Below are 26,679 nucleotides of genomic sequence, written 5' to 3'. Positions count from 1 at the left end.
GGGCTCCCTGTGCTCAGACAGATATTATCTTCTGTGCATACCAAACTCTCTAGCATCTGTCCATCTGATCATTGGACCTGCTGAAATGCACCCCCCAGTGAGCTTCGAAATGGCACCTTCCTCTTTTCCCCACTCAGTTCTGCCCTCAAAGACCACCTTCTCAGACTTGAGACACCACACAAGCGAAAACCTCCTCCCCGATCACCTTTGACCCCGACTTGCACAATCTCTGATGGCAGTGGTTCTTGAACTTTATACTTCTGTGGTCCCCCACAGAACCCTGACTGGAAACCAGGGACCCTCACCGAGCCATTATTGGAAGCTGGGGATCCCCGGCCTCAGCAAATCCTATGATTTGAGTTTCAAACAAGAGTGGCGGCTGGTGAATTTTTAATATGGTGAGGCAAGGTATTGAGGGTGATGCCAGCACTCCTGGAGGGAGTTGGAAATACCACCAAGCAGCACTTTTAAAAAGCAATGTGGTGCATTTAGCAACATATTTCCCACATAAACTAAATGAAAAGCTATCGATCTAAAAGGCAATTCAGAAGAGGTACTCATTCAATATATTGATACTTCTGAATTCAGCACTGTGTATTTCCAATAGTAAATACTATACCCCAATGCAATACATTATGACGCAAAATGGAGCCCAGGAGTAGTAGTAGTGCTAGTTGAGAATGTTTAATGAAGGTCACAGGCACTCCTCTGTCAAGATAATGTTTTTCCACCTCACCCATCGGTGTGTGATGCTCATATCACATTTCTCGTGTAGAGCAGAGACGGAATGCAAGCGGGAATGAGACAACATTGGCTCCATTGTAAGGCGCATGCTTTAGTGACCAGCTTCCTTCGTTATTTCCAATTAAATCAGCATCCACTCTTTGCCTCTGTCCTCGAAAGGGATCTGATTGTGGAGCCAAAGTTGCCGCAACTTCCTCAAGTTTGCAGTGTGAAGTATTAAGAACACGGACTATTCTGAAACTCTTAAATGTGTATAGCGCTGGTGTGCGCGCGGAGCCAATCAATGGGGCTTTGCAGCACCCGGAAAAATAATTAAGAAAGACGCCTCCACGAAGACGATCTATTTCCTATGACGATGCTTCTGATTTTGATTAAAAGAACTCCTAATTGCAGCTTGACTGAAAGATTGATTAATGCGTTAATTACCAGGAAGTCCGCATTGTAATAAACATTGAAAGCAGACTGGGGGAATCTGTTGTGACGTATGACGCAGAGCTGTAGCCAGCAGCACCCGGACAAGCCTTATTACATTGGCGCCATGCTCTTCTACAGCACCGACTCCTTTTTATAGGAATAAAGGGCTGCTAAAAGGCAAGCCCTGCGTAATGCTGTCTACAGTCTGTGCATGCACATTCACAGTATCGACCTGCTGGTGCCTGACTGCCTGACCCACATTTGAACTTCAAACCAGGCAGTCCGAACCAGGTGCATTGAACTTTAACTCATTCCGTGCTCATGACGGAACCACGCCGTCATGAGCCACGGATTGCCGTGTGCTCATGACGGAGTGGTTCCGTCATGCTGCGGCCGTTGGCGGCCGCGCCGCCCACGCGGCGCTAATTCCCCGCCTGTGCGGGCGATTAGCGCCGTGGGCGGAGTCATGATGGAACCACTCCGTCATGAGCACAGCCCAACCGTGGCTCATGACGGAGTGGCTCCGTCATGAGCACAGCGCCACCGCCCTGCCCCCAAACCCGCCCCAGCGCTGCGGCGGAATTTCCGCAGCGAAGGGGTTAAAAAGAGAGAAAAATATAAATAGAGCTTATGTATTAGTGGGGTGTAGCCCTCAGTGCTCTAATGCAACAGCCGCCAATGCAAAACAATTTACACAATACAAAAGGAGGAATATACCAAACAAATGCCCAAATTTTGATATATTTGATAAAATACATACAGAATTTTTTTTTCACCTTTTCAATTTCGCTTCTTTATTTGTATATACTTTATTCATTTTAATGTAATAATTTTAATAATATTTAATTTTATAACACAGTAACAAACCCCCTGAGTGTGCCTTGCGTACCCTTAGTTGTCCTTGGACCACAGGTTAAGAACCACTGTCTCAGTTGATCGTCCTTTCACAAAGCCCATGTGCAATATGTAACTGTAGGAAATTGGATTATTGGTTGAGGGGGGTAAACCCTATTCAATCAGCAACCACAACTCTCGACAAGGTGAAACACAAGTAAACCCCATTTTAACCTCTGCTTAACCCTCTAGTAGCTTGGCACAAAGCAGTCAGGCTTAACTTAGACGGACGTGTAAAGTATTTATGCAGCACTTCAAACAATCATAAAGTGAAAACACAACACAAGAAAAATCCCACAACAATTTAGAAAAATACAGTAAAATGTAATAAATTACATTACAAAAACAAAACAACCAAAATCCAATCAGCAGAATCAGAGTTATGTAATTTAAAATATTTAAGTGAAAATTGTCCTTAGTAGCCCAAAGCGCCAAAAGTGGTAATCTGGTCATACTGGACTAGGCAAAGTCACAAGTACAGCCCAACAGTGATGGAGTGTGGGCCAGGTACAGGGACCAAGTTAAGTCCTCTGTACAAAGCACTTTAAATCCAGATTGTGGAGCTTTGTGAGGTCTTTTCTGAAGAGGATGCTTCCCGCAGCACCAGTTTCAATGAGCTGAGGGGCTGCAATGTGAGGTACTGTGTCGGGACGCATCGTACAGCGGTAGCATCCAGATGCATCACACAGTGATGGTTCCAAGGAGCTATGGAGCTGCGATGCAAGGTCCTATGTCATGAAGCGTTACACAGTGGCGGGTCTGAGGAAGGCAGGGCAATGCGTCACGCTGCGTCGATTCTGTGGTGACCACAGCTGGGCTGGTAGAGCACCTTCAGGCCTACTTCCAAGTGTCCGGGACTGAAGTGGCACTACTTGGGGGAGGGGGCAAGACTCACAAAAGGCAGAGTCCAGGCGCTAGTTTCAAGATGTTTGGAGCTTTACTGGCTCTGAGGCTCTCATCAGGAGGCCTGCTAACTAGCCGTTGGACTCACTCTGGTGGTCCTGAGTTCCAGATGCAGGTCCAGGCCGTCTCACTCAGGTAGCAGGGTAGCAGAGTAGCAGAGTAGCAGTCCTTCTTGTAGAGCAGCACAGAAGTCCTTCTGAGTCTTAAACAGATATAGAAGTGTACTGAAGAGTTGAGTCTGAGGGTCTGATATTTATGCCTGGAGCCCACTTTTCCAGAAGGAGAACTTTCTAGATGTTTTCACCCACAGATATTCCTGTAGTTTCGTATCTCCCTGCCTTGGGCCCAGATTGTCAGGGGTCGCAAAAAACTAGTGTCAAACCCTTTGTGAGTTTGCTCAGGCAGAGCCGTTGTGATGTGCAAGTGTAGTAGGCGACAGCCCCACATCATGTCAGAGAGGGCCCATCCTGCCAACTATTCCCCCTTTGTCTCACTGTCTGGGAGCAATACGGAGAGGCCAACTGACAGCAAAACCCAGTCTCAAGCTGCAAGCACCAAATGGTTCGGACAAAAAATGGCAACTTTCTGAAAGTGGCATTTTCAAAATTGTCACTTCAAATCAGGCTTTACAATTAAAGAGGGTTTTAAATTACAATACTTTAGAGACTAAACTAAACATTCCTATCTGCTCCCAATTGAAAGTAACCACATATTAAATGTAATAAGGGAACCAAATATTATCCCATGTGATAGGAAGGCCTCACAATAGTGAAAATGAATTTAGGAGTTTTTCACTACCAGGCCATGTAAAACGTAAAAGTACAGGTCCAACTTTTTAAATACAATGTACTCTGCCCTCTGGGCTGTGTTAGGCCGACCCTATGGTGACTTATATGTGTTAGTAAGGGAGATTTGGGCATGACAAGAGGTTTCTCTTGCCATGTTGAAACAGCAGTTTAAACTGCACACAAAGGCAGCAATGGCAGATGTGGGACATGTTGAAAGAACTACTTAAGTGGGTTGCACTATAGGTGCTGCATGCCAACTAGTAGCATTAATATACAGTCTCTTTAACATGCAGTACCACTTTACTAGGGACTTACAAGTAAATTAAATATTCCAATTGGGTTTAAGCCAATTTTACCTTGTTTAAAGGTGAGAGCACAAGCACTTTAGCACTGGTTAGCATTGGAAAATAGTGCAGAGTCCTAATGGCAGCAAAAACGAAGCCAGCAACAACAGATGGATGGGAGGCAAAAATTTGGGGGAATGTAAGATTCACAATCACATTTCTGTTTCTTTTCAGTGTAATATACTGTTGGTGTTTCAAATTAACAACTGACAAATCATGACAATGCCCAGTGTGTGACTCCTCCCCTTCTAATGTTCTGCCTTTCTGTGTGAAATGCTTCTGGTTTCATGAAAAACCTTACTCTGGGAATGACCCTCTGCTTAGTATTGGACAGAATTCTGGAAGGAAAAGGACTTTGTACTGATTACATTTTTGTATCTTCTCCCTGAGTGAATCTGCCCTCTTTCTTCTTAGGACCAGGGCACGCACTGCATGTGGTTTATTTTTGTGTGTGAAAGTGTGCAAGGGTTGTGTTACCTCCCTTTTTGTCCTCAATTTGGTGCCAATTTGTGTGGGGTTTTTAGCAGAGAAAGAGGAAGAGAGGGATGGAAATCAGTGACAAAGGAAAGCGGTATGTCAGATAACCTGCAAGAGTGAGATAAAGAAGCATGGAGTGTCTGCTGGGTGGATTAAAGAGGTACAAGGTGGAATCAAGACCAGACAACCATGGTATTCGGCAACTGGGCACTCTAGCATCTTCCCCAGCACTGAAGAATGCAAATTAAATATGCCACATGGAAACTGCTGTCAAATGCTTCTTTACTTCTCAGCATACACTCACACACTGCACATTATATCATATTAAAAATTACCCACACACCAACACCTCTCTGCATATAATGTAGTTCCTATTCAGAGTCCACCCCAGAACCACGAGTTTCCTAGTGCGCATAACATCAATATGCTCCAACTCCCCCTTTGTTCTATAAAAAGTGGTGAACATCACAAAAAACACATTTCTTCAATCAGTCGGTGAGATGTTCGCACTGGTCAGCTGGACCGGGTGATCCAAGATGATGGAGGTCCACTCAGATCTGACAATGAAGACATAGGCTCAGGTGCTGAGCCAGACCTGCTGTCATAGTGGCTCCACACATGGTTTCAGGACTTGGCAAGTGTTGCGGGAGATGTCTGAAATGCGACATGTTCTGAGTGATGGATTGTCCAAGACGATGTGCTGTTATCATAAGTCCCTTACATGTCACTACATGGAGACGATCAGTGGCAAATGGAGTGTCTGTTTTCCATTTTCATCTCTGCTTAACTAGTACCCAGTTTCCTTTGTCAACAACTGTCTCTCCGGCATGGTGACTCTGATCTGCATATGTTTTTATTTTCCTTTTCCGAGTCTCTTTGGTGCCTCGAACCTTGTCATCTTTCACTGATTGGAGTGAAGGGTTGATCGATAGGCTCGGAGGGCCTGGCACAGGGCTTGGTTTAGATCGATTCCCTCTATGTACGCTTGTTGAATGACCCTCTTGAAGGTGCCCATGAATGGTTCATCTACACCATTGACCTGAGGCCAGAGGGGTGTACTCTTGTTGTGTTTGACGTTGAGTCAGACAAGAAAGTCTTTGAGCTCTTTGCTGTTTAAGGGTGGGCAGTAATAAGATTTGAGGATTTCAGGGATGCCCCGTGTTGCAAAGCCATCATCAAGCCATTCTATGACTTTGTCATGGGTCACTGAAGATAGGTCTTCAACCAAAGGAAAAACTGAATACGCGTCTATTACTACCATGAGATGATGTCCATTTCCTAAAGGCCCAAAAAAGACAACTGCAATCCTCTACCAAACATGGACAATAATGTTAGACATTGTCACTGGTTGCTGCTTCACCTTGGGAGATAAACAATTCCAAATGTGGCACGCCTTCAAATGCTTCACAACTCGCTCATGTAGCCGAGGGAACAGTCACTCGATCTCTTAAGGCTGCCTTGTTGGCCACAATACCACGGTGTCCTTCATGGGCCTGCTTGATGACCTGTACCAGTTGCAGACAGCTCTGCATCAATTTGAGGTACACACAGCACTCTCGAGAAGTTTGCAGTACTGTTGCAAATTCCCAGGGAGAGCAGCCTTGTTTTCTTTGAGGCACATATCCCCTATTCGTCACCAGATATAGCATCTTCCCCAGCTCTAGATCATGCAAATGAAATACGCCACACAGGAGCTGCAGTCAAATGCGTTCTAATTCCTCAGCATATACCCACACACTGCGCAGTACATTATACTCAATATTAACCACACCCTACCATCATAATACCTTCCCTCATATGACATAGTTCCTGTTCAGAGTCCGCCCCAGAACCAGGAGGTGTGAATTGCATATAACATCAATATGCTACAGGCACCATCACTTGTTATTTTACAAACTAAACACTGGCAAAAGTTATCAACTGCGATTCATGCCTATCTCCAATTGACATCCCTGCTAAGCGCACATTAGCACTTTCTTCCAATAGGCACACGTACAGTGGAATTTTACCCTGTCAGGTGATTTCTAGAGGGAGCAGTCCAAACTCCCTTCGGTCTTTTGGCACTCCCTGCTCCTCCTCCCTGAATTCCCCCACGCCAAGGAGTGTTCCTTCTTCAGTCTAGATTTTAATCGAGACTCAAACTTCGCAAGGCCTTTATTTATAATGCTCATGTTTTCAAGTTGTAAATGTCTTGTTCTGTTCTTTAGCAGTTTGTATTTTGATGTGACTGTCTTTTTTGTCTTAAAATAAACGTGATGATGGGACTGTCAGTATTTAAGATTTCCTCCCAGGGTCACTGCTCTTATTTCTATTTTCAGGATCATTTAAATTTTTACTGTACAGCAAGCAGCTTAGGGAACATGATCCTTTCTGTGAAGTGCGAAGAAGCAGATGCTGCTGAATATTTAAGGATTATACTCAGGTATGCAAAAAAAGATAAACATGTTTACTGTGTTTTAAACCATCACTGTCTCTGTCTATGATCATTGGACAACATCAGAATGCGGGCATACGCAAAACTGTAATGTGATGAGTGCTTAATACTATAAATTAACGTTCCTGAGGGTATTATCTTGGGACGGCCAGTGTGGAATGGTATAATGGGTATCTTGAGAACTAAAAAGTAGCATCAAAAGTAGTGTAGGAAAGCTGAAAAGTGAAATAATGAGTGGTCTATGGAGTATTATAACATCACAAGCTTCAGGAAAGCTGCCCTGTATAGCAAGTTAGTGCCCTCTTCCCACATGAGCTGATTGGCTAGCACACCCTGAATGTTCGATTACATATTCTAAGACTCTTGACAAAATAAGTGTAAACCAAAGTAAGCAGCACACGAGGTGTTAAGTAAAAACACCTTGTTATAGGATGTGTTCTCAATGTACCCTAACTTGCGAGGCCTCATGTGGACTAGCTTCAGGTTTTGGAGGTTGCATCTGGGATTTTGACTCCATGATGGAAGTATTGTCCATATTATAGACCAGAGGTTTCCAGTCCTTTTTGTAATAGGAGCTGCTTATGTTCAGTTAAACTCATCATAAGCTACTAATATTAGTATTATAATTGGTTCAGTGACCACCTAAAGGCAAGATTCCATTAGTGGTCACCATATTTAAGATTATCAGCAGTAAAGTCCCTCAGACACCGTTACTAACAGTTAAGTGAAAATGCTTTGTCGGTGTGAAATGCCTCTGTAGGGGTAATACTTATAAGCCATAGCTGCAATGCCTCTGGCACCACTTTTGATAATACTAGTAATAATTAGTCTCCCCCACATCACATGATTTGTCACTCAAATAGCTTGAAATCTATTTTGATAATTCAGACATTTTTCTCCAAACATCAGCTTATAAATTCTGAAAATCCATACACCTTCTTGAATCCACAATGTTCAATTTAGTTATGCAAAAATTCATTCAAAGAAGCAAAATCTTCAAATTTTGTAGACTTGCTGCACATAGGAGAGTCACTTACAGGTAAGAGGAGAGCTACCAGTAGCTCACAAGCTACTCGTTGGAGAAGCCCGTTATAAACCTGTAAATGTGAGTATGCTACCAGTCTGACTAATATACAGCTTGCATAAATATCCCTTGTCGGATCCAGGTGTTGCTTTATATCATTGTGTTGTTACTGAAGCAACACAGAATACATGCAGTAATGTCACGGGTTTGCGTCCAGGGTGTTGCATGTACTCTGCCTGGTAAATATTGCACCCTCAAGTCAGCAAGCTTGGTGCTGATAAGGAAAATTAGGTATAAATATCACACCGCATTCCAATACACTTGCAATTTGGCTATAGTGGTAATATCAACACTCTTTTTAGACTAGACCAAAATCTTGCTTCTGAGAGTGATTGCTTTGATGAGCTAATCAAGATGCCACATCATGTGGTGTTATAAATTCTCTCAGGAGAGTAGACCAAACACTTGGTTCAGCATACCTGAATGCCAAAGGTTTTGTTGTTTTCTGGCCACCAATGCTTTATAAAAGTTGGAAGTTACAATGAATTTGAAACACTTGAATGTGAGTGTCTTCCTGAAGGGCACATGGTTAAATATGAGATACATGTTTTGGAAGAATCATGTTCCAGTGCCAAGAAAGTGATCATGTGTATTGGCAAATATTTCCTCTATGCATAATCCATGAAATCTGAGGCACATAGACAGGGGCTTCCATCATATCAACAACATTAATCATTTTCCCTCCTGATCCTACATTTTCTCAAGATAAAGTGATTTGCTCAAAATCACATGATAGATGATCAAGAAGGAAGACCAAGATTATAGCTTATGGTTTCATAGACATCAACTTTATTAACAATATACTAAGTAGTGTTGAAACACATTTCAATGTTATATCACTGCAGTCATATGGATTGTGAAAAATCCAAGCATCACTCAAAGAACAAGTGGAGCAAATAAGCAACAACCATTCATTACAAGAATGGTAGGGTGGAGTATATAGCCGGGAGTGCATTTTAGAGCACTCAGTTGTAAATATATTAGTAAAGCATGGTGTGGTAGCACACTGTCATTTACAGGCTGCACATTGTCCACTGAACTGGCCACAAACTTTTCACAGCCATGCCTTTGTATGGATAAAACAATATAGCGCACAAGGGCTAATGTGTGGAAATTGCTATTCAGTGAATATTTATTATTTACACATCACCAAGTGCCTTGATTGGTTTGGTCCCATTAAAGTTTTTGTTTCCATCACACTTCATAATTGCAAAAAGTGTGCTTCATTTGTGCTTTCCTAACTGCTTATATAGTTTGAGATATTTGTACCCGTCATTTACATATATTTAAATGGTATTGGTTGTTAAAAACAATTGATATCCTTCAGCCTATCCTTTCACACTCCCTGTGCTCTAGTACTCTAGTAAGATTGTCACAAAGTTTAGTTTAGAAAAGCCTCTCAATTTGCAGTTAGACAAGGAAAAGTAAACACGTTAAAAGAATAAGCAACAATTTGTTAGAATACGTAGCTTGACATTTGACCTCTATCTTGGAATGCACAGGAAATGAGGCAAGATAACAAAAACACATCTTTACTGCCATTCCACCTTCTGGACACCAGCATGATGTTTTTGAGGGTGCTGTAGTACCCCCAGCAACCCTACTTCCTGTACCTATGGAGGTGCTACATGACCATCCATCATTAACTACATCAGCCGTATCATCAACATTTGACATCAATTTGACATTATTAACACAATAGAAAACTGCCTCAGGATGTTTTTAGGCTCCCTAATGAATAGTCACAAAAAGAGTGAATTTCCTGTTATTGCATTCAATGTATTAGTAGACATTTTTAAGAGTGTATTGTCAGGATAAAGTTGTCCTATTTTGAAACTTTGTTTTTTCCTCCATTTTCTCTAGGTCAAAAGCAAAAACGCTTCATGAACGTATCCCTTTAGCAGGGTTAAGCAAACTCCCCAGCGTACCACAGATTGCTAAGGTAACTCCTCCCACTTTAAGCAGCTGCGGGTGTTCATAAGGTAAAACCATGGCATAAGAGAGGGTGGGATGCTTGAACATGTTGGCATATGCAAAGCCCTTCTTTCATACTTTTTAATTAGGAAAGAGCATCATTACCTATCAATGGCTTGAGAGACATGAGTTATAGTATTTTATTTGTCTCTCAAAAATAAAAGTTAAAATAAATTCACTACAGTCAGGCAAGCATAGGATTACTGACACAATGGAGAACAACTTATGATTGGAATCAAACTACTGTAACGTTCACAGACAGTGGGCCATACATGATTAGAGGTGGCCCGGCCACCAAAATGCCATTTTGGTATAGGCAGAGCCTTGCCACACGAACAATTTCCAGGTCTCTATCTGCCTGGGTGTGACCATGACCAAGTCATCACATCTTCAGAAATAGTTCCCACTTAGATGGCAAAGCCATTTTTGTTGAAAACCATGACAGCAGGTCCTCCCTGCCGGCCTTAAAGGATCTGCCATTGCTTATCATATTGGCATAATTAGTTCCTCAGGTGTTGGGGATTTTCTCTTGTACATGGAGGACATTTCTGGACTTTGCTCTCCAGTTCAGTCATTGTTTTAATATTTTGGTAATAGACAGAATAACTTTGACTTCTACCTTGCCATTGTTTTCTACGGGTATTTTTCTTTTGACATTTTATTGAGAATTTCACATCTTGTGATTTCATTGCTCAATGTATGTTATTTCGGGTTTGTTTTATTAATTCAAATGTTTTAAATTTTATTAAAATGGCTTGGGAGTTTTACAGGTGGATTTCTTGACTTTTAATCTTGTTTTGGTAAGCTGAAATACTTTACGCACATATCTGTGGGAACAACCTGTCTCTTTTCTGCCAACATTCCCAGGAAAATCCTGGTCTATGCTTTTTAGACACTGGGCTTACAGTCCAGCTAATCAGGAACTCAGATTCTCACAGTCATATTTACTCTGATACTTTGAATGTAGGAACATAAATAACTAGGCTTGGCAGAACTCTTTTAGAGGTCTGGAGCAAAAACTTAAAAAAATAGATGCTTTGTCTGTTTTGCCATAAGAGCCTGTTTTTTTAATTATTAATAAAATGTACCTCAAGGAAAAAAAAACATGACATATGCGCCCTCTAGTAATAGGGACACATTAGCTACCTCATTATTAATGAAGATGGCAGGTTTGCTTTCAATTAAAAGCCTATAAATGTACTTTGCTGGAAGTCCGCTCAGACGTCCAAAGCACTGGACTTGGTGCATAATGTCCTATCTGACCTCTCCACCCCCTTGGGATGTCCCTGGTGATAGTAACAGCGATTGGGATCACATTCACAAAAGAGCCCAGATGCCCATGTCCAATGAAAAATGTCAGCATTCTCTCTTCTCCACAAGGTAGTTACCGGGGTATTTAAAGGGTATCACTTCTAACTAAAGATGCATCGCGGCTCGCAACAGCCTGCTTTGTTAATGCCAGATTTTGTAACAAAATAAAAGTGAATGTAGTTCATATGTTCTGCAAGAGACTATAAGAGTGCCAGCTTCGTTAATATGTCTAGCAAAGATATGTGTGTGTAGTATCAGAATGATAGTTTTAAATCGAAGAGACTATGTGTATTCTTTTTCTCCCCTTTAGGCATTATGTGACGATGCCACTGGACTGAAGTTTAGCCCTGTGCTTTATCCAAAGGTGAGGATTTGATAGTTGTAGCGCTTAGTGTGTTTTTGTTTCTTAATAGCACTTTGCTTGGAACTTTAGAGGGGACACTGCGAGCATTTAAAAAAAATATATTGTCCTGAAAGCCATGAGTACATAAAGAAAGTGATGACAATGCAGCAAGGTATTTGAACATATTGCTTCTTAATTTGGGGAACTGGGTAGAACAAAACAAAATGTTGAATACTTAGAAATGTAGAATTCCTAGGATGACAAATCTGAAATGAAGAGTTTTTAAAATACTTTTAAGTTAAAATAAGTATGTATTTTCAAATACCATCAAGTAAAATACATAAAATGGACAATGGGGAAATCCTACTACCCCTTGAACTTTTTGTCTTGGTTTGAAAAGTGTTATAAAATCATACAGGGCATTTTTCCTTATTGTAACAGTTTAACAGTAAACCTTAAAGGAAAATGTACTAATGCATTCTTTATTCTAAGCAATTAACAGTCCCATAATACAAAAGCATTGTTGAATCATTATTTTATTTTTTTGATTAATCATTCTAGGACTGTCCATCTGTTCTATTTGAATGTCCTAATATTAACATGTATAATTATCTTCAAGCAATATTTATGAGATATTACAAAATAGTAATGGTCTTTATACCTGTATTAAAATATATAGTTGGTGTTATCTTAATTTTGTTATACAATCTAGTGTCTGTAAATTGTGATTCACTCTCAGACTTGAACAAGCTTAGTTTTTCTATAAAAAAAAGTATATTGGGCTTTTGAAACCTACACAATGTACTTCCTTTGTATATTGATCTTTTGTTAGACAAATGCAATGTAGCATTAATAAAACCTTCAGGGTGGTTAATGAGACACAGAAGAGCATTATGGTTTGATGTGTAGTGATGCAATTGTTTATTTCTTTTCTCTAATACTTTATAAATCAGTGTTAAAAGGATTTACTTTAAGCTGGTATCATAGCTGGACACAAAATAGTTATTTACAATACTACAGAGTGACAAGCATATAATTGCGGCTATTAAATATGTTCATAGTATTAATATTTATAGAATTATTACTTTAGTATTGTTAAATGTGTTTAATATTATTATTTTGATGACTTCCCCCTAAGGAAATACGTGACACTATAAGAAACACCGGGGTTCATACATGTGAAGTGTTGAAATATCACGCTGGTCATTTTACATTCGAATTGTATACACAGCATAGGCTATACAAAGAATAATTGGCATGTTTTCTTGTTTGACTTCATTGAGTTGTTGAATGGCCCAATGACTTACAGGCCTTTGCCTTTCTCTGAGCAGGAATAGTGCGAACATCTCACAGTGAGAAATAGTTTGTTTTGTACTATGTGGGCACCTTACTTAAAATCACCTTAGCTACTGGAGAATTCAAACATTTTCAAAGTGTGTTATCATTTCAATTAAATGTCCCTGAGATAATATTGAGATCACATCCAATGTCACAAGTATAGAAAATAAACACATACTATGTAAAGTGCCTTTCAAGTACAAAATGTAATCTCAAACGAGAGTGGCTGCAATCTGGAACTGCATCCAGTCTCGTGGGCCCCCTCTGGCCACCTTGAGTACAAATACAGAGATGGTTGCCCCACCACCCAGTGTTGGCTTGCTGTACACTGGTACCTGCTCTAATTTTGGCACATCATGTACAGAAAAAAGCGCTTTAATTTAATAGAAACGGAAATTGTGGTCACACACCACCGATCCACACTTATGCAGCCCTTGGATATAAGTGCGGCGCCCATTTCATGTTCCCACCTATTTGTGATATGGAAAGGGTTGCAGGAGCTCTTCTGTGAGTCACAAGAACTCTTCTCACTCAGAATCTCCTTGGTGGGGCAAACCCTGCTGCTTTGTGAATTGCACTTTGCATCTTCAAATGATCTTGTACACCAGGCCCTGCATCCTGTGGGCAGGCAGCAGGAGAACCCTCTGATTGCCCTGTTTACTTCCTGTGCTTTAGTTCAGCTCTTCCTCCTTCTGGGAATTCTTCACATGTTGACACAATGATTGTGCTGCTCCATTGCAGATAAGATCTGTAAGAGAGGGCACTATTGTTCAATAATGCTGCTATCAGTATAGAGGGAATAACAGCCACATTCTGGCTCTTCAGAACCCTCCAGATATCATGTAATTACTGGCGGGGGATGTGTGTGTACTTCGAAGAAACAGTCGACTTGATATCTTGATTTAGGTAAGAAACATCCAGGAGCATTACAATACTATTGACCGCCTTCTGCGATCTAAATTGCACCGACGAGCCTCAACCAGGTGCATTAACTGCACCACTATACAATACTCTGATGTGTATCTTTTCCAGGAATATGAACACATTCTGTTGCTCTAGCAAAGGGTGTCACGTTCTTCAGGCACCTCAGTGGACAGGGTTTTCTTTCTCTAACTTCTCGAGGTCAGCAGGCTTGTGATGTCATCACTGCCACGTTTGTGCAAAGCTAGGACAGGATGTCATGGTTGCTGGCCCAAACATCGGGCGGGACACACCCTGGTTCCCAGAAGGCTTGGAAGGATGTGACTCTGAGTGGCTCTAAGGGTCGCACGAGCTGTTTACCTTCTGAGGGAAGGACTCAGGTCTGCGGCCTCAGCCTGATATGCTAACCCCGCAAGCCTGCGCGTCTGCCGCAGTTCTCAGCGTTTCTATTTCCGTTCAAGGAACACGTTGTTTAGCACATAGTTGCGAAATAATGGGTCAGTAGTTTATGTACTACTGTCCATAACTACTAGAACTATCCTCTGCTTAATTGGAATGAGATGCTGGCTACGTCATTGAGGCCACCCGCCACCCAGTTAATCTTCAAAAGTAGCCTCTTCTTGAGACATGCAGCTCTCCCCTTGTTTATGGAGTATTCACAGCTAGTTATGAATACGAGTGACATTTGCCTGATAATTCCCAAGTGAGGAAAATGTATTACTGTGTTTCGACGGCTTTTCACATGATATACTTATTTACACCCAAAGTGTTTCCCTTAGTCGTGCGAGGTCAATGCACCTTTTCAAGGTACACTATATTACTAATGGGTGCTGATGCGCATGATTCCCACTGGACGTTTGCCAAATTTGCCCTATGGCCCTGAAGAGGTTAGGGAGCATGGGCTAATGAAAGGTGCTGGCTGCAACCCAAAATGACACCTGGCAAAGATATTCAAACCAGCCTCACACTGAAGGAGGCTGCAACTAGAATGGGGGCGTGGTTAAGTTACAACAACCCATAATGCTTTGCAAGCATCCATTAGCCTGCACCACAAGGGAAAAATGCAAGAGAGACACAATGGCCTAGCCAGCTGTGGCACATGTCTCATGGGCAAAGGGCCCAAAGAAGCCAAGATTTGTTGCTCTGGTTGAAGAAAGTGGTTCTGGCGAAATGATCTTTTTCTGAGAATGCACTGCGCCAGGTTGACAAAACCAACCTGGCAAAAGCGTTTCTTGATGAAAATTTCATTTTTTTTTAAATTTGACTTATTTTTTGGATGGGGGTTACCTCCCATAACATGCTGTTCCTTTAAAAAATACTTTTTATAAGTGGGTCTTTTTTCCCTCCTAGTCGCACCCCAACATTTCAACACTTACCTTGTCTTCCATGTCACTTCTGCTCTCCCCACTTGCTTTACACACATTTTTTTACAAGACCCTTACTACCTCTTAAACCCAATCTGCGTCAAGCCAATCCTGTATATCTACCCCCCCCTTCACTTCTTATATCTTCTTCATGCTGCCTACTTCATGTGTTACAGAATATTTTTCGGCGAGTAAAGGGATTCTATAGACATAAACGAAAGTCTACCATGGCCCTTTTTTAAAAAGTACAATTTCGTTTTCCATTAAAAAACTTACTTTTTGTAGAAAAGAAGGTTTTCTGTAAAATTTCATTTGTTCTACCTGCTTTCATCAGGACGACTTTCTGCATTTTAGAAATTCATCAAAGTGACAGATCAGCACAAGAATACCAGAGTTAGAGAGGGAGGCCCTAGTTGTGGTGTTGTGAGAAAGGTAAGGGGGCCTCTTATCCAAGGGACACTGGCCTTGTTGACTCCTGCTGCAGCACCTTTGGCTGCACCCTCGAGTCAGCTACAAAATGTTTAAGGCCATATCTACAAATGTGCAAAGAAAAGTTCCACAATAAAAAGTGTTACTAGCTCCAAAGCCCACACGGACTGATGTAACACAATGAAGTGCAGATCCCTCACACCTAATGAACTCCCTTTTGTCCTTAGTGTTACTTCCAGATGTTATCAATGGTTCATGGGACATCAGTAAATTATGGCGAGAGAGTGAATCCCCAAAATGATGCTAATCTGTGGAGTCGGAGTAAAACCAATAAAACACATGTATTTGCTGTAAGAAAAGCTAGAACCTTCCCCACCACCCGCCACATCATTAGGGACACTGGGCCAGATTTACTATGTGTGACACAACACAATGCAGCAAGGTAGTAATGTAGCTAGTTGATACATTACGTGAGACGGAGAGAGCTTGTGTGTATCTACCAACAAATAGCACACTGGGGCTACCTCTTTGCGCTTGCCCGCAGTGTTCGGCCCAGCAACCAACACAGGCACCCTTGAGCCATTGTGCAGGAAGATATACCTTCCCACATAAAAACAATCCTGAGAGGCAATGTTCTCTTTCTCTGTGTGATTTGGAATGCATCACATAGGAAGAGGAAGTAGCAAGGAGAAATCAACCTATTTCTTCTCATGCCATCCACTGGAGGTGCTCCATTTTGGCAAAATCCCTGGTTTACTGATTTTTGTAAATCTGAGACTGCATCACATTCCATGGGTGGATGCACAGGAACGCCCATGCTCATCCAATGAAACGCCTTCCACTACGAAATGTAACACAATGCAGTGGAAGCCTCTGTGCTGCGTTACATTTCTTGACAAAGTAACACAAAGCAAAGCAAATCCAAAAGACCCCTAGTGAGGCTTAGTAAATATCACTTGATTACTCGTGTTGCCTTCTGTTGACTTGCGCAATGCAATCAACAGTGCAAGTTCTTAGTGAATCTGGGCCACTACATCCTAAACCAAGGAGTGTTTATAATAACCAATTGTATTCTACCAGGTGTAGTCCTGGGGCACCTCAAGTTATCTAACTGTACTATAGCTAAACCAACCTCCAGGATGGCTCACCTCTATAGTCCCCCTCTCTCTGACATCTGCGCATTCCTTCCTTTAGCCTGCTATCTGGCTGGGGTCAGAGGGGAGAGGTGTAGGTAGACCTGGCTGCTTCTGCCTGTACCCTCCTTTCTTTGAAGATCATGGTTTACAACTCCTCCCCCTGGCTCTAGCATTCCTGTGTAGCAGAACCCTCTCCTCCCTGGATGCCTCCTCACCCCGGGTGCCACTTATCACGCCATCCAAGCAGCCTGGCAAATCCACTTTACTCCGACCAATCACACCAGACCACAAGAAAGTCTTAAAACTTCTTTTCTGTACATTTTAGGATACATTTAACAATAGCATAGTGTTGGATTCATCAATACCATTCTCCTACACCCTTGAATGATAGTTGTTGTTTAAAACTAGGGGTAGTTATTAATTATTAACTTATTGCCATGTTAATCTATGTGGCTGAGGATCTACAAATGGGGAAATGAACTGGGCAATTCCTCCAACACCAGGGCCTATAACACATATTTTTTAAGGACCCTGCCTGTATCTACAGGACCCCCACCCCTGGGACACCTAAGGGAGACTTTAGGTATGTTGAATTTGAAAACATATTGTAGATCCTCACTCCATAGTGCTCCTAGCACATAGTCGGTTTTGGAAAGCACTTTACCAAAATGAGGCAAGTGAAATGTACACTTTCTTTATCCCCAGGGCATATAAAACCTGTTTTATAAGGGTCCTCCTTATAAGTACCTGGACCTCCACCATTCGGACACCTAGGGGAGACCCTCTGGGTACCAAATTTGCCAAAATGATGTAGTTTATAAATTTTGAAGTGCCTCAAACACCAAGGTCGACTTTGGGCACAATTTTACATTTAAAAGCAGTCGTGCAACACAGGGCTGCTTTTAATCTGGCCTCAGCCTCTCAGCAGTGCCCACATGCGAGTGCAGAGAGGGCTGCTGGTCTCTAAATTGCCATGCCCTATTATATACTAGGGACGAGGTAGTTTTAATGCCCCTGTCCCATCATGTACTAGGGCCTTATAGGGGATGTCATGCCAATTGTTGGACTTGGCCCGTTTTGCAGGGTCATCCCATAACTGTTTGCCCCCCCCACCGCCATTGTGCGCAGAATCAAGTTCAGGACACTCTCAGCATTGTTGCTTGTCAGCAGCCACCCCGCAGGACAGTCTTCAGCATTGCCCAGCAACATCCCCAGAGGCTGTGAGAGGACGGCGTCATCAGCGGCCGCCAGAACCTTCTGGAGGCCCGGAAACAACCACCCAGCCTCAAAGGCCAGTCAGGGTCACGCGCCACGGAGAGAAGCAGCGTCTCCTGCCCTGAGATCCCAGGAGGAGCTGCAACTCGCTGTTGGGGGGCACATGTGAACTGGATGGTTTGGCAGAGCGAGACCTCGACGGAGACCCCTGCTAGGAAGGGTTACCGCATTATCCACTCTAGGCGCGCAGGTGGTGCTGCAGCCTACGGTTTTGACTGGACCGCCCCAGTACCAAGCGATTGGCAAACAGAACGCAGTGGCGCTGACACATGACTTGGCTGGGGTGTGCCCTGTTGTTGGGGTACTAGATATTGTCTCCCACTTTCCCAGAGCTGGCAGGGAGATCCAGCAGATTTATGTGTAACCTAACCTGGGATGTTTCAGGGGATTTGTTCTATTCCCCTACATATTCTACACAGTGACGGTGTAAGGGGGTATATTTGTACTATTTCTATGACATGTACAAGACCTAGGTCATTACCCTATAGCACAGTTATGACAATCGCCTTAATGGCAAAGTGAAGATGGTTTATGACTTATGCACACTTATGTGGCACAGTGATTATGTGATTGTAGTCTAAAGTGTTAAATATAATATAAAGGATATTTTTTATATAACCTTGTGTGAAGTCTCTTTTTGTTGTGTGCCTAGTGTGTCACCGGTGTGTGTTTGTGTTGCACACTGGGATAAGCCTGACTGCTCTGCCAAGCAACCACGGGGGTGAATAGGGTTATCTTTGATATGTAACTCCCTTACCCTGACTAGAGTGGTGAGTTCTGCCTGGCTTAGGTGCACACCCTATGCAACAAGAAACCCCATTTCTAACACCAATCATAGGGGTACCCTAACCCATAGTGTACCCCAGTGTTTGTAGGTATTTTCACAGTATTCTAAGTCTGTTTTCAGCATAACACTGGCCTTGGTTAGGCAGATCACAGGGACAGTCAGAGTCAGTTCCCACCAGTACCAGTCAGCAAAACAAAATGGGGGTGCCCAGGGCACAGGATCACTCTGCAACACATGTCATGAGCTGGTGGCATCTCCTAATAACGTATTATGGGTTGGGCTGGACTAGCCCTTCTGCCAAGTAAACTGAAGGCTGGGGAGCTGCTTTCATAGGTGGTTATGCTCTCCTGACACAACCAAGCCCCCACTGCCCCACTGTAGTCATGGCCTCCAGTATTGTGGGACTGGTTTAAACATTCTTGCCAGGACTGACTTTGGTTGCATTGTAGCCTTGGTTATGAGGTGGTGGTCCTGTTTTCATATGAAACACAACAAAACTCCCCTCCCCAATCAGGAAGCTGCTGTCCAGAATGAAATTGTAGGAAAGGGAACAATCCCCTTGTCTTGTTCTGTACTGAATGTGGTCTCAACACAGACAATCAACCTTTTTGATGCAGTAATACATCCACCTGTCCTGAAGAATCTGCCATTACTAAACCAGACAAAGAAACATGTTGACCTTTCCTTTACAAATGTTCTTAGCTTCCTCATTGGTTTTAACATGTACAGAAAAAAAAGTATCCCATTCCATTGATACATTTTTAGATTTCATATGGAAAATTACAGTGTAAAAGTGAGGGCACACCTCAATTGAGTTTTCAGAGAACCTCTGGTGTCTCTTATTAGGTATAGTTTTAATATCAGTTATTGTTAGAAAATGTGTTGAGGTTGCAGATTGTGCTGGAGCAAGCACCTGGAGTCATTTCCAATGACCGAGGTACAGGAGCAGGGTTATAGACTTTTATGTCCCGGAGTCTTTAAATAATAGGAGGCTAGTCAGCTAGTCTTAGAGACACTTTGGGATAGTCAGAAGGAGTAGGAAGGCAGCAGTAATCACAGCAAGGCAGCAGTCGTCCAGAGTAGCAGTCGAACAAGCAGCAATCCCCAGCACAGCAGTCCTTCTTGTCAAAAGTGGTTTCAAATCCAGAAGTATACTGAGTTGCTAGGGTCAGAGGTCCAGTACTTATACTAAGTTGTGCGTTTGAGGTGGGGGTGACTTCACAGCAAGTCTTTGAAGTGCACACTGGTCCCTTCATCCTCCTGGCTCCAGACTCACTACAGGGGGTTATGCCGATCTTTCTGTGTTCTATTCAGGTGTAAGTGCAAGGCTGTGCAGTGTCCCTCCTCTCTTTCCTCCCAGGCAGATGAATCGAGTGACACCCACCCTTCCTTTGTGTAAGGCTGTCTGAGAGGAATGCACAAAGTGAACTGTCACCCAACCCAGCCAGTGATTAGAGACAGACAGCAGACATCAGAGCTAAGAGCAGGTAAATGTCCAGCTTTATAAAAGTGGCATTTTCAGAAGGGTAACAATAAATCCACTTTCACCATTAAAGATGATTTGTCATTAAATTTCCAGAGGTACCAAACACTGCTTCCTTAACATCTTTCCATTAGGAATTACAGTTTATTAAGTGAAAAACTCCCAAACTAATTTTTCACTACTGAGAAGTCTATCCCTCAGTAGTGAAAAACGAGTTGAGGAGTTTTTCACTTCCAGGACATGCAAAACTTAAAAGATCATGTCCTTCCTTTTAGTTACATAGCACCCTGCCCTATGCACTACCTAGGTCTCACCTTACGGTTGACTTATATGTAATAAAAGGGAAGTTTAAGGCTTGGCTAATGGTTATGCCAAGTCGAAGTGGCAGTCTAAACTGCACAGACAAGCTCTGTAGAAGCAGGCCTGAGACATGTTTTAAGGGCACAATCAGTGCTGCAGGCCCACTAGTAGCAATGAATTTACAGGCCCTGGACATGTGTAGTGCACTGTATTGAGGACTTATGAGTAAATGAAATGTGCCAATTGTGAATACATCAAAGAAACCATGTTTTAGGGGAAAAGCCCATGCACTTTAGAGCTGGTTAGCAGTAGTAAAGTGCTCAGAGTCCTACGGGCAACAAAAAGAATCAGCAACAAGTCTGTGGTAAGGCTAAGGATGCCACGACTAACAATTATCTAAAGGCATTTTCCCTTCCCCGCAGCATAGAGTGAATAGAGTGTGCTTGAAAATTGTTCCTAGCCCCTTTGTCCTTGAGACCTGGTGTTAATGGAGAGCCAACACTAACCATGATAAGCCCTGGACTTGCACCTGTGCTCTGCTGTGAGGTGCCTCCTCCAGTCAGAGGGCCTGATTACAATCTTGGCAGACAGGGTTACTTCTTCATAAATCCTGTCTGCAAAATGACAATTCAATTATATCAAATGGAGCGTGTGATACGGCGGACAAAATATCCGTCACGTCTGTGAAGGAGTATCCCATTCGCCAAGATCGTAGTCAGGCCCAGAGGGTTTACTCTTCCACCAAATTTTTTATGGTGGGAGTAAATCTACTTTAACATTAATCTGTATTCCCTGGGTTCTAACTTCATTTTTGTGGATCCTCCCACACAAGGAGATTGTTTCCTTTTCTGGGTTTACAAGTTCATTTTGGTCAGTGGTTTGCTGGTTTTTCTGTTTCAAATAGAATGGGTGAAGGCTTCCCCAATCAGTTATCCTTCCTCTTAACACCGTTTGTCTAATGTGGGATAAAACATGTGTATAATGTGGTGTAACACTTGTTTATTGTGGTGTAACACTCGCTTTCATGACACTGTACTGAATAAAGTTTTTGATATCAACGTACATTTTCATATCTCACTTGCTGTGTTTCAAAATGCATGCAAGGTGCAGCCTTGTTAACTGTTAGGAATTATTCTGTCCTTTGTGATACAATGCTACTGTGTTGTGTTTACGGTACCGATGCAAACACTGAGGGCCTTATTTATGAGGCCATGCGTCAGTTTTGCGCTGCTGTTGCGCCACTTTTTGTGATGCAACGGCGGTGTAAAACATGCCCCCTGTTGCGTCCTATTTACAAAGTTATGCATCTAAGCAGATGCGTCACTTTGTAAACCCCTGCGCTATGTTATACCTGCGTCAGGTATAATGTATGTGGGGGGTGTTCCCACGCAAGTAAGCCTCGCAGAAGTGACGCAGTGAAATCTATGAGATTTCATTGCATCACTTCTAGGACGCCATTGCGTCAATATCTCACGCCTGCCTCACAGCAGGTGTAAGACTGATGCAGACCCTTTCACATGGGGCTTGTCCCATGTTAAAGGACACATTGCTGGGGTTGCGTCACTTTTGTGACACACTCCAGCAATGCGTCATTTTTGCGCCTACTGATATGTCAGAAATACTGATGTATCTGTAACTCCTTGCGACATGATGCGTCATACTCTAAATATGACGCATCCATCATGTTGCAAGGAGGGCGCAATGAAAAGTGACGCATCGCTGTTTTCACGCAGCGATGCATCACTTTTCATGAATTAGGACCTGAGTACATTAAAACGCATACAGAACAGACATACAGCGCTTACCTGAGAAGGCTCCTTGGCCTGTAGCCTTATTACAGAGCTTTCTTTACCATGGTACTTTGCAAGCCTATTCTTTTACTGCTTTGCCTTTCCTGTAAATGGTTACTTCTTTCCAACCTGGCAGCTCCCACGGTGTCCTCGCGCACCACCATTTTTAAATGTAGTAGCTGCGCAGTCTTCAGCATCAGATAAGAAAATGCTACAAAGCCCTAATGCTAGTTTGAATATTTACAAAGCACAACAAAAACTGGCAAGGCAGGTTCCAGAGACATGTCAAATAATTTTTGTAAGTTTTTCTAGTAATTTGAGGCTTTGTTTTTCAAGAGCTGAATTGTTGTGTTTCCGATGTGTGTCCAGATCATTACTGCATAAAACAGAAAGCTGCACAAGGGAGACTAAAAGTCATCTGTCTGCTCTTAGCCACCTGAGAGTGCCCTTTTGTAGAGGGGTGTGTTTCAAGCACTGGCTTCACTGACTGCAGTGAAGTTCTGGGGGCCCTTCTACACATTGGGCGCCCTTTCCCTGTTTGTACCACGTGCACCTTAAAACAGGTGCGGCAAGCGCAAACAGGGAAAATGCACCCTATTACATTGAATGCACTGCCACAAGGGCAGCCGCGAACCCATGCTACTCTGGGGCAGGGCACTCAAGTGAAAACCGAGCTGCTTTGAAGCTGCCACTTTGTGTTTCACTGTGCAGACGGCAAGTTGCCTGCAATTTTAAGAGGGGAGAGAGATTCCCTTGCAGGTGGGTGGAGTAAGTGGTTGCACCTGTCGGCAAGGTGATGTCTGGGGGATCCATGTAACCAATTCCCTCCCTGCAGAGGGCAGCCATCAAGGGGCACACTGACCTTTTAGATGACGCACCGTCAGTGAGCTTCTTTGCCTCAGTGCCCGTGTCTATAATACGGCTCGGAATCAGAGGCAAAGGTACACTTATTTGCATGGGGGCCTCTCCCACATGCAAATGAGGAAACACCCTCTGGTGATAGCACTGGTGCATGCGCCAGTGCTATCTGTGTTACGGAAGAGGCCGTACAAGCGTCTGCGCCCATTTCTGTAACACCAAAGTGCCCAGGGAGCACGCAAAGTGGGTGTACTTGCCCTCTGTGCTCCCAGGGCACTTTCCATAATACGGCCCCTGGTGTGGAAAAATCTTCTATGCAGTGTTTCTATATGTAAACGTGTTTCCACATAGACTGCGCGCCCATAAAACGATCACAAGCAAGGGGCAGCTATGAGCGTCTGGTTACAGCTGAGAGCTGTTAATAAGGCACTGTAGCTGAGAGGGGAGAGGTGGGAAGAGTGTTGCAAGCAAAGAAAATACAGCAACAATAAAAAGCATTTGCAAAGCCAATAGGTCTCACCTATGCAAGAGCTTTGGCTTTGGCAATGTGTTTTAGCCGTTATGTACACCAGTATGGCTGCTGTTCTGCATGGCTTAAAGTTAATGTTGTGGGGGGGATAGATTGGAGTGGGGTAGATTGGGGTAGAGTGGAATAGGGTAGATTGGGGTTGATTGGGTGGGGTAGTTTTGTGTGGAGTGGGGTAGCATGGGGTAGAATGGAGAATGGAGTGGGGTAGATTGATGTAGAGTAGAATGGTGGTAGTGTTGGATAGAATGGCATGGTGTGGTGTGGGATAGATTGAAGTGGGAGAGTTGGGACGATTAGGGTAGTAGATTAAAGTGGGGTATATTGAAGTTGGGTAGATTGGGAAGGAGTGGGCTGGATTGGGGTTGAGTAGGGTAGATTGGAGTGGAGTAGACTGGGGGGATTAGAGTGGGGTAGGAGTAGTGTTAGATGAGGGTAGATTGGTGTAGAGTGGAGTGGGATATATTGGGGAAGACTGGAGTGGAGTGGGGTAGATTGGAGAAGAGTGGAGTGGGTAGATTGGAGTCATTTGGAGTGGAGTGGGGATAGACCAGAGTGAAGTCGAGTAGATTGCAGTGGAGTGGGTAGATTTTAGTGAGGTAGATAGGGTGGATTATTGTAGGGTAGCATGGAATGGAGTGGAGGTAGATTAGAGCAGTTTGGAGTTGGGTAAATTGGGGTAGAGTAGGGTGGATTGTCAGTCAGTCAGTCATTTGTTAAGTGCGACTACGCACCCGCAAGGGTCTCAAAGAGCTGGGGAGGGGGTGGGGGTCTGGGGGTAGCAGGCTCCAGTCCATCAAGGAGGGGTCTGTCGAAGAGCCAGGTTATGAGGTTTCTTGCGAAGATGGGTAGCGATGTTGTCTGTCTGAGGTCTAGCAGAAGGGTGTTCCAGGCTTGGGCCGTGAGAAAGGAGAAGGAGCGGCCTCCCGATCTGGTGTTTCTGGTGCTGGGAACCACGGTGTAGGAGAGCTGGGCTGATCGTAGGGTCCTGTGGGGTGCGTGGAATTTGAGCCGGCTATTCAGGTATACTGGTCCGGTGTCGTGGAGGGCCTCGTGGGCGTGGGTGAGCATCTTGAAGGTGACTCTAGCTTCAATGGGGAGCCAGTGGAGTGTGCACTGGTGCTGGGAGATGCGTGAGTGTCTTGGCAGGTCGAGGACCATTCTTGCGGTGGCGTTTTGGATGCTCTGTAGCTTGCGGGTGAGTTTTGTTTTATTCCGGCGTAGAGTGCGTTGCCGTATTCGATTCTACTGGTGACCAGGGCTTGAGTGACGGTCTTTCTGTGTTCGAGGGGGATCCATTTGAAGGTCTTACGTAGGAGGCGGAGGCTGTGGAAGCAGGAGGATGAGACGGAGTTAATCTGGTGATCCATTTTGAGCTCAGAGTTCAGGATGATGCCCAGGTTGCGTGTGTGGTCCGTAGGGGTGTGGGGGCTTCCGAGGGCGGAGGGCACCTGGTGTCGTTCCAGGTGTTGGGCCCATGATGAGTACTTCTGTTTTGGTGGTGTTTAGTTGTAGGCAGCTGTTTTTCATCCATTTGGTGACAGCTTCCATGCCTTCTCAAAAATTGTGTCTGGCGGTATTGGGTCCATTGGATAGGGAGAGGATGTGTTGGGTGTCATCTGCGTATGACACAATGTTGAGTCCGTAGGTTCTGACGATGGGGGCGAGTGGAGCCATGTAGACGTTGAAGAGTGTAGGGCTGAGGGAGGCCCCTGGGGTACTACAGGGGGTAGGTGCAGGGTCCGAGAGTAAAAGGGGGAGTCTGACCCGCTGCGTTCTGCTGGAGAGGAAGGAGTGGATCCAGTTGAGGGTCTTGTTTTGGATCCCTGCGTCGTGGAGTCTGCATATTAGGGTGCGGTGAGAGATTATGTCGAACGCCGCTGAGAGGTCGAGGAGGATGAGGGCTGCTGTTTCTCCTTTGTCCAGTAGGATGCAGATGTCGTTTGTTGCAACGAGGAGGGCAGTTTCTGTACTGTGGTTTTTTCTGAAGCCGGATTGGGAGGAGTATAGGAAGTTGTGCTCTTCGATAAATATGGCGAGTTGGCTGTTGATGGCTTTCTCGATGACTTTCGCTGGTAACGGGAGCAGGGAGATGGGTCTGTAGTTTTTGAGGTCGGTGGGATCCGCCAAGGGTTTCTTCAAGTTTTTAACTTAAACACGTAAGCTAAAAATCTGGGCTGCCAGCCTGGTATTTTGCTGCCTCTCTCTGTGTTTGCATCCAGGTATTTAATTTAACAAATTACATTACACCCAACACAAGCCAGGACTATTGGCTTTGCCAATGTGTGTTAGTTGCATAAGATAAATGAGTAAATAATATTGAAATTGCCTCAATTCTGAAATGATGAGACTGTGAATTAACTATAAGGAATCTTTTTGAAGTTACATCAAGACCATTGAAGGTTGGTACTGTGGCTGAGTTAAGTTTGTTTTTCACTCTGCAGGTGAGGGCAAAAATGGAGAGCCGTATAGGGACCGTTCTCAGCACTTGCGTTTTAGAAATGCCAGTGCTGAGTACAGACAGGACCCAGTCAGCACATAATTTGTTAAAAAATAAGTGCCAGGGCCCTCGTCAGGAAGCCACTGCAGCTCTCACCACCCATTGCACCTTTCACCGCTGCCAACGACAGTACCTACACAACTTCTAGCCATCACTCTCCCACAAGTGTGACAATTTAGACTATTCCTGGCCCACAAAGCCATAAGAATGTCTTGGGCGGCAGACATTCATTTTTAAATGTATGTTGAATTATTAAACAACT

At 43.7% G+C, this 26,679-nt stretch overlaps 1 protein-coding gene across 3 annotated transcripts in view; it reads left to right on the top strand.

Moving 5' to 3' along the window:
- The window catches only part of RAP1GAP2 (RAP1 GTPase activating protein 2), a 964,048-nt gene that overhangs the window by 644,179 nt on the left and 293,190 nt on the right, over window positions 1-26,679 (top strand). For all 3 annotated transcript variants that reach the window (XM_085649926.1, XM_085649925.1, XM_085649924.1), the window contains 3 exons: window positions 6,883-6,986; window positions 9,946-10,024; window positions 11,678-11,731. In XM_085649926.1, the coding sequence (XP_085506052.1) occupies window positions 6,883-6,986; window positions 9,946-10,024; window positions 11,678-11,731 (237 nt within the window). The remainder of the gene's footprint in view (window positions 1-6,882; window positions 6,987-9,945; window positions 10,025-11,677; window positions 11,732-26,679) is intronic.

Source organism: Triturus cristatus, chromosome 3_2 (assembly GCF_964204655.1).
Source record: "Triturus cristatus chromosome 3_2, aTriCri1.1, whole genome shotgun sequence".
NCBI classification, from domain to species: Eukaryota; Metazoa; Chordata; class Amphibia; order Caudata; family Salamandridae; genus Triturus; species Triturus cristatus.
This window is presented reverse-complemented; position numbering and strand designations above follow the sequence as displayed.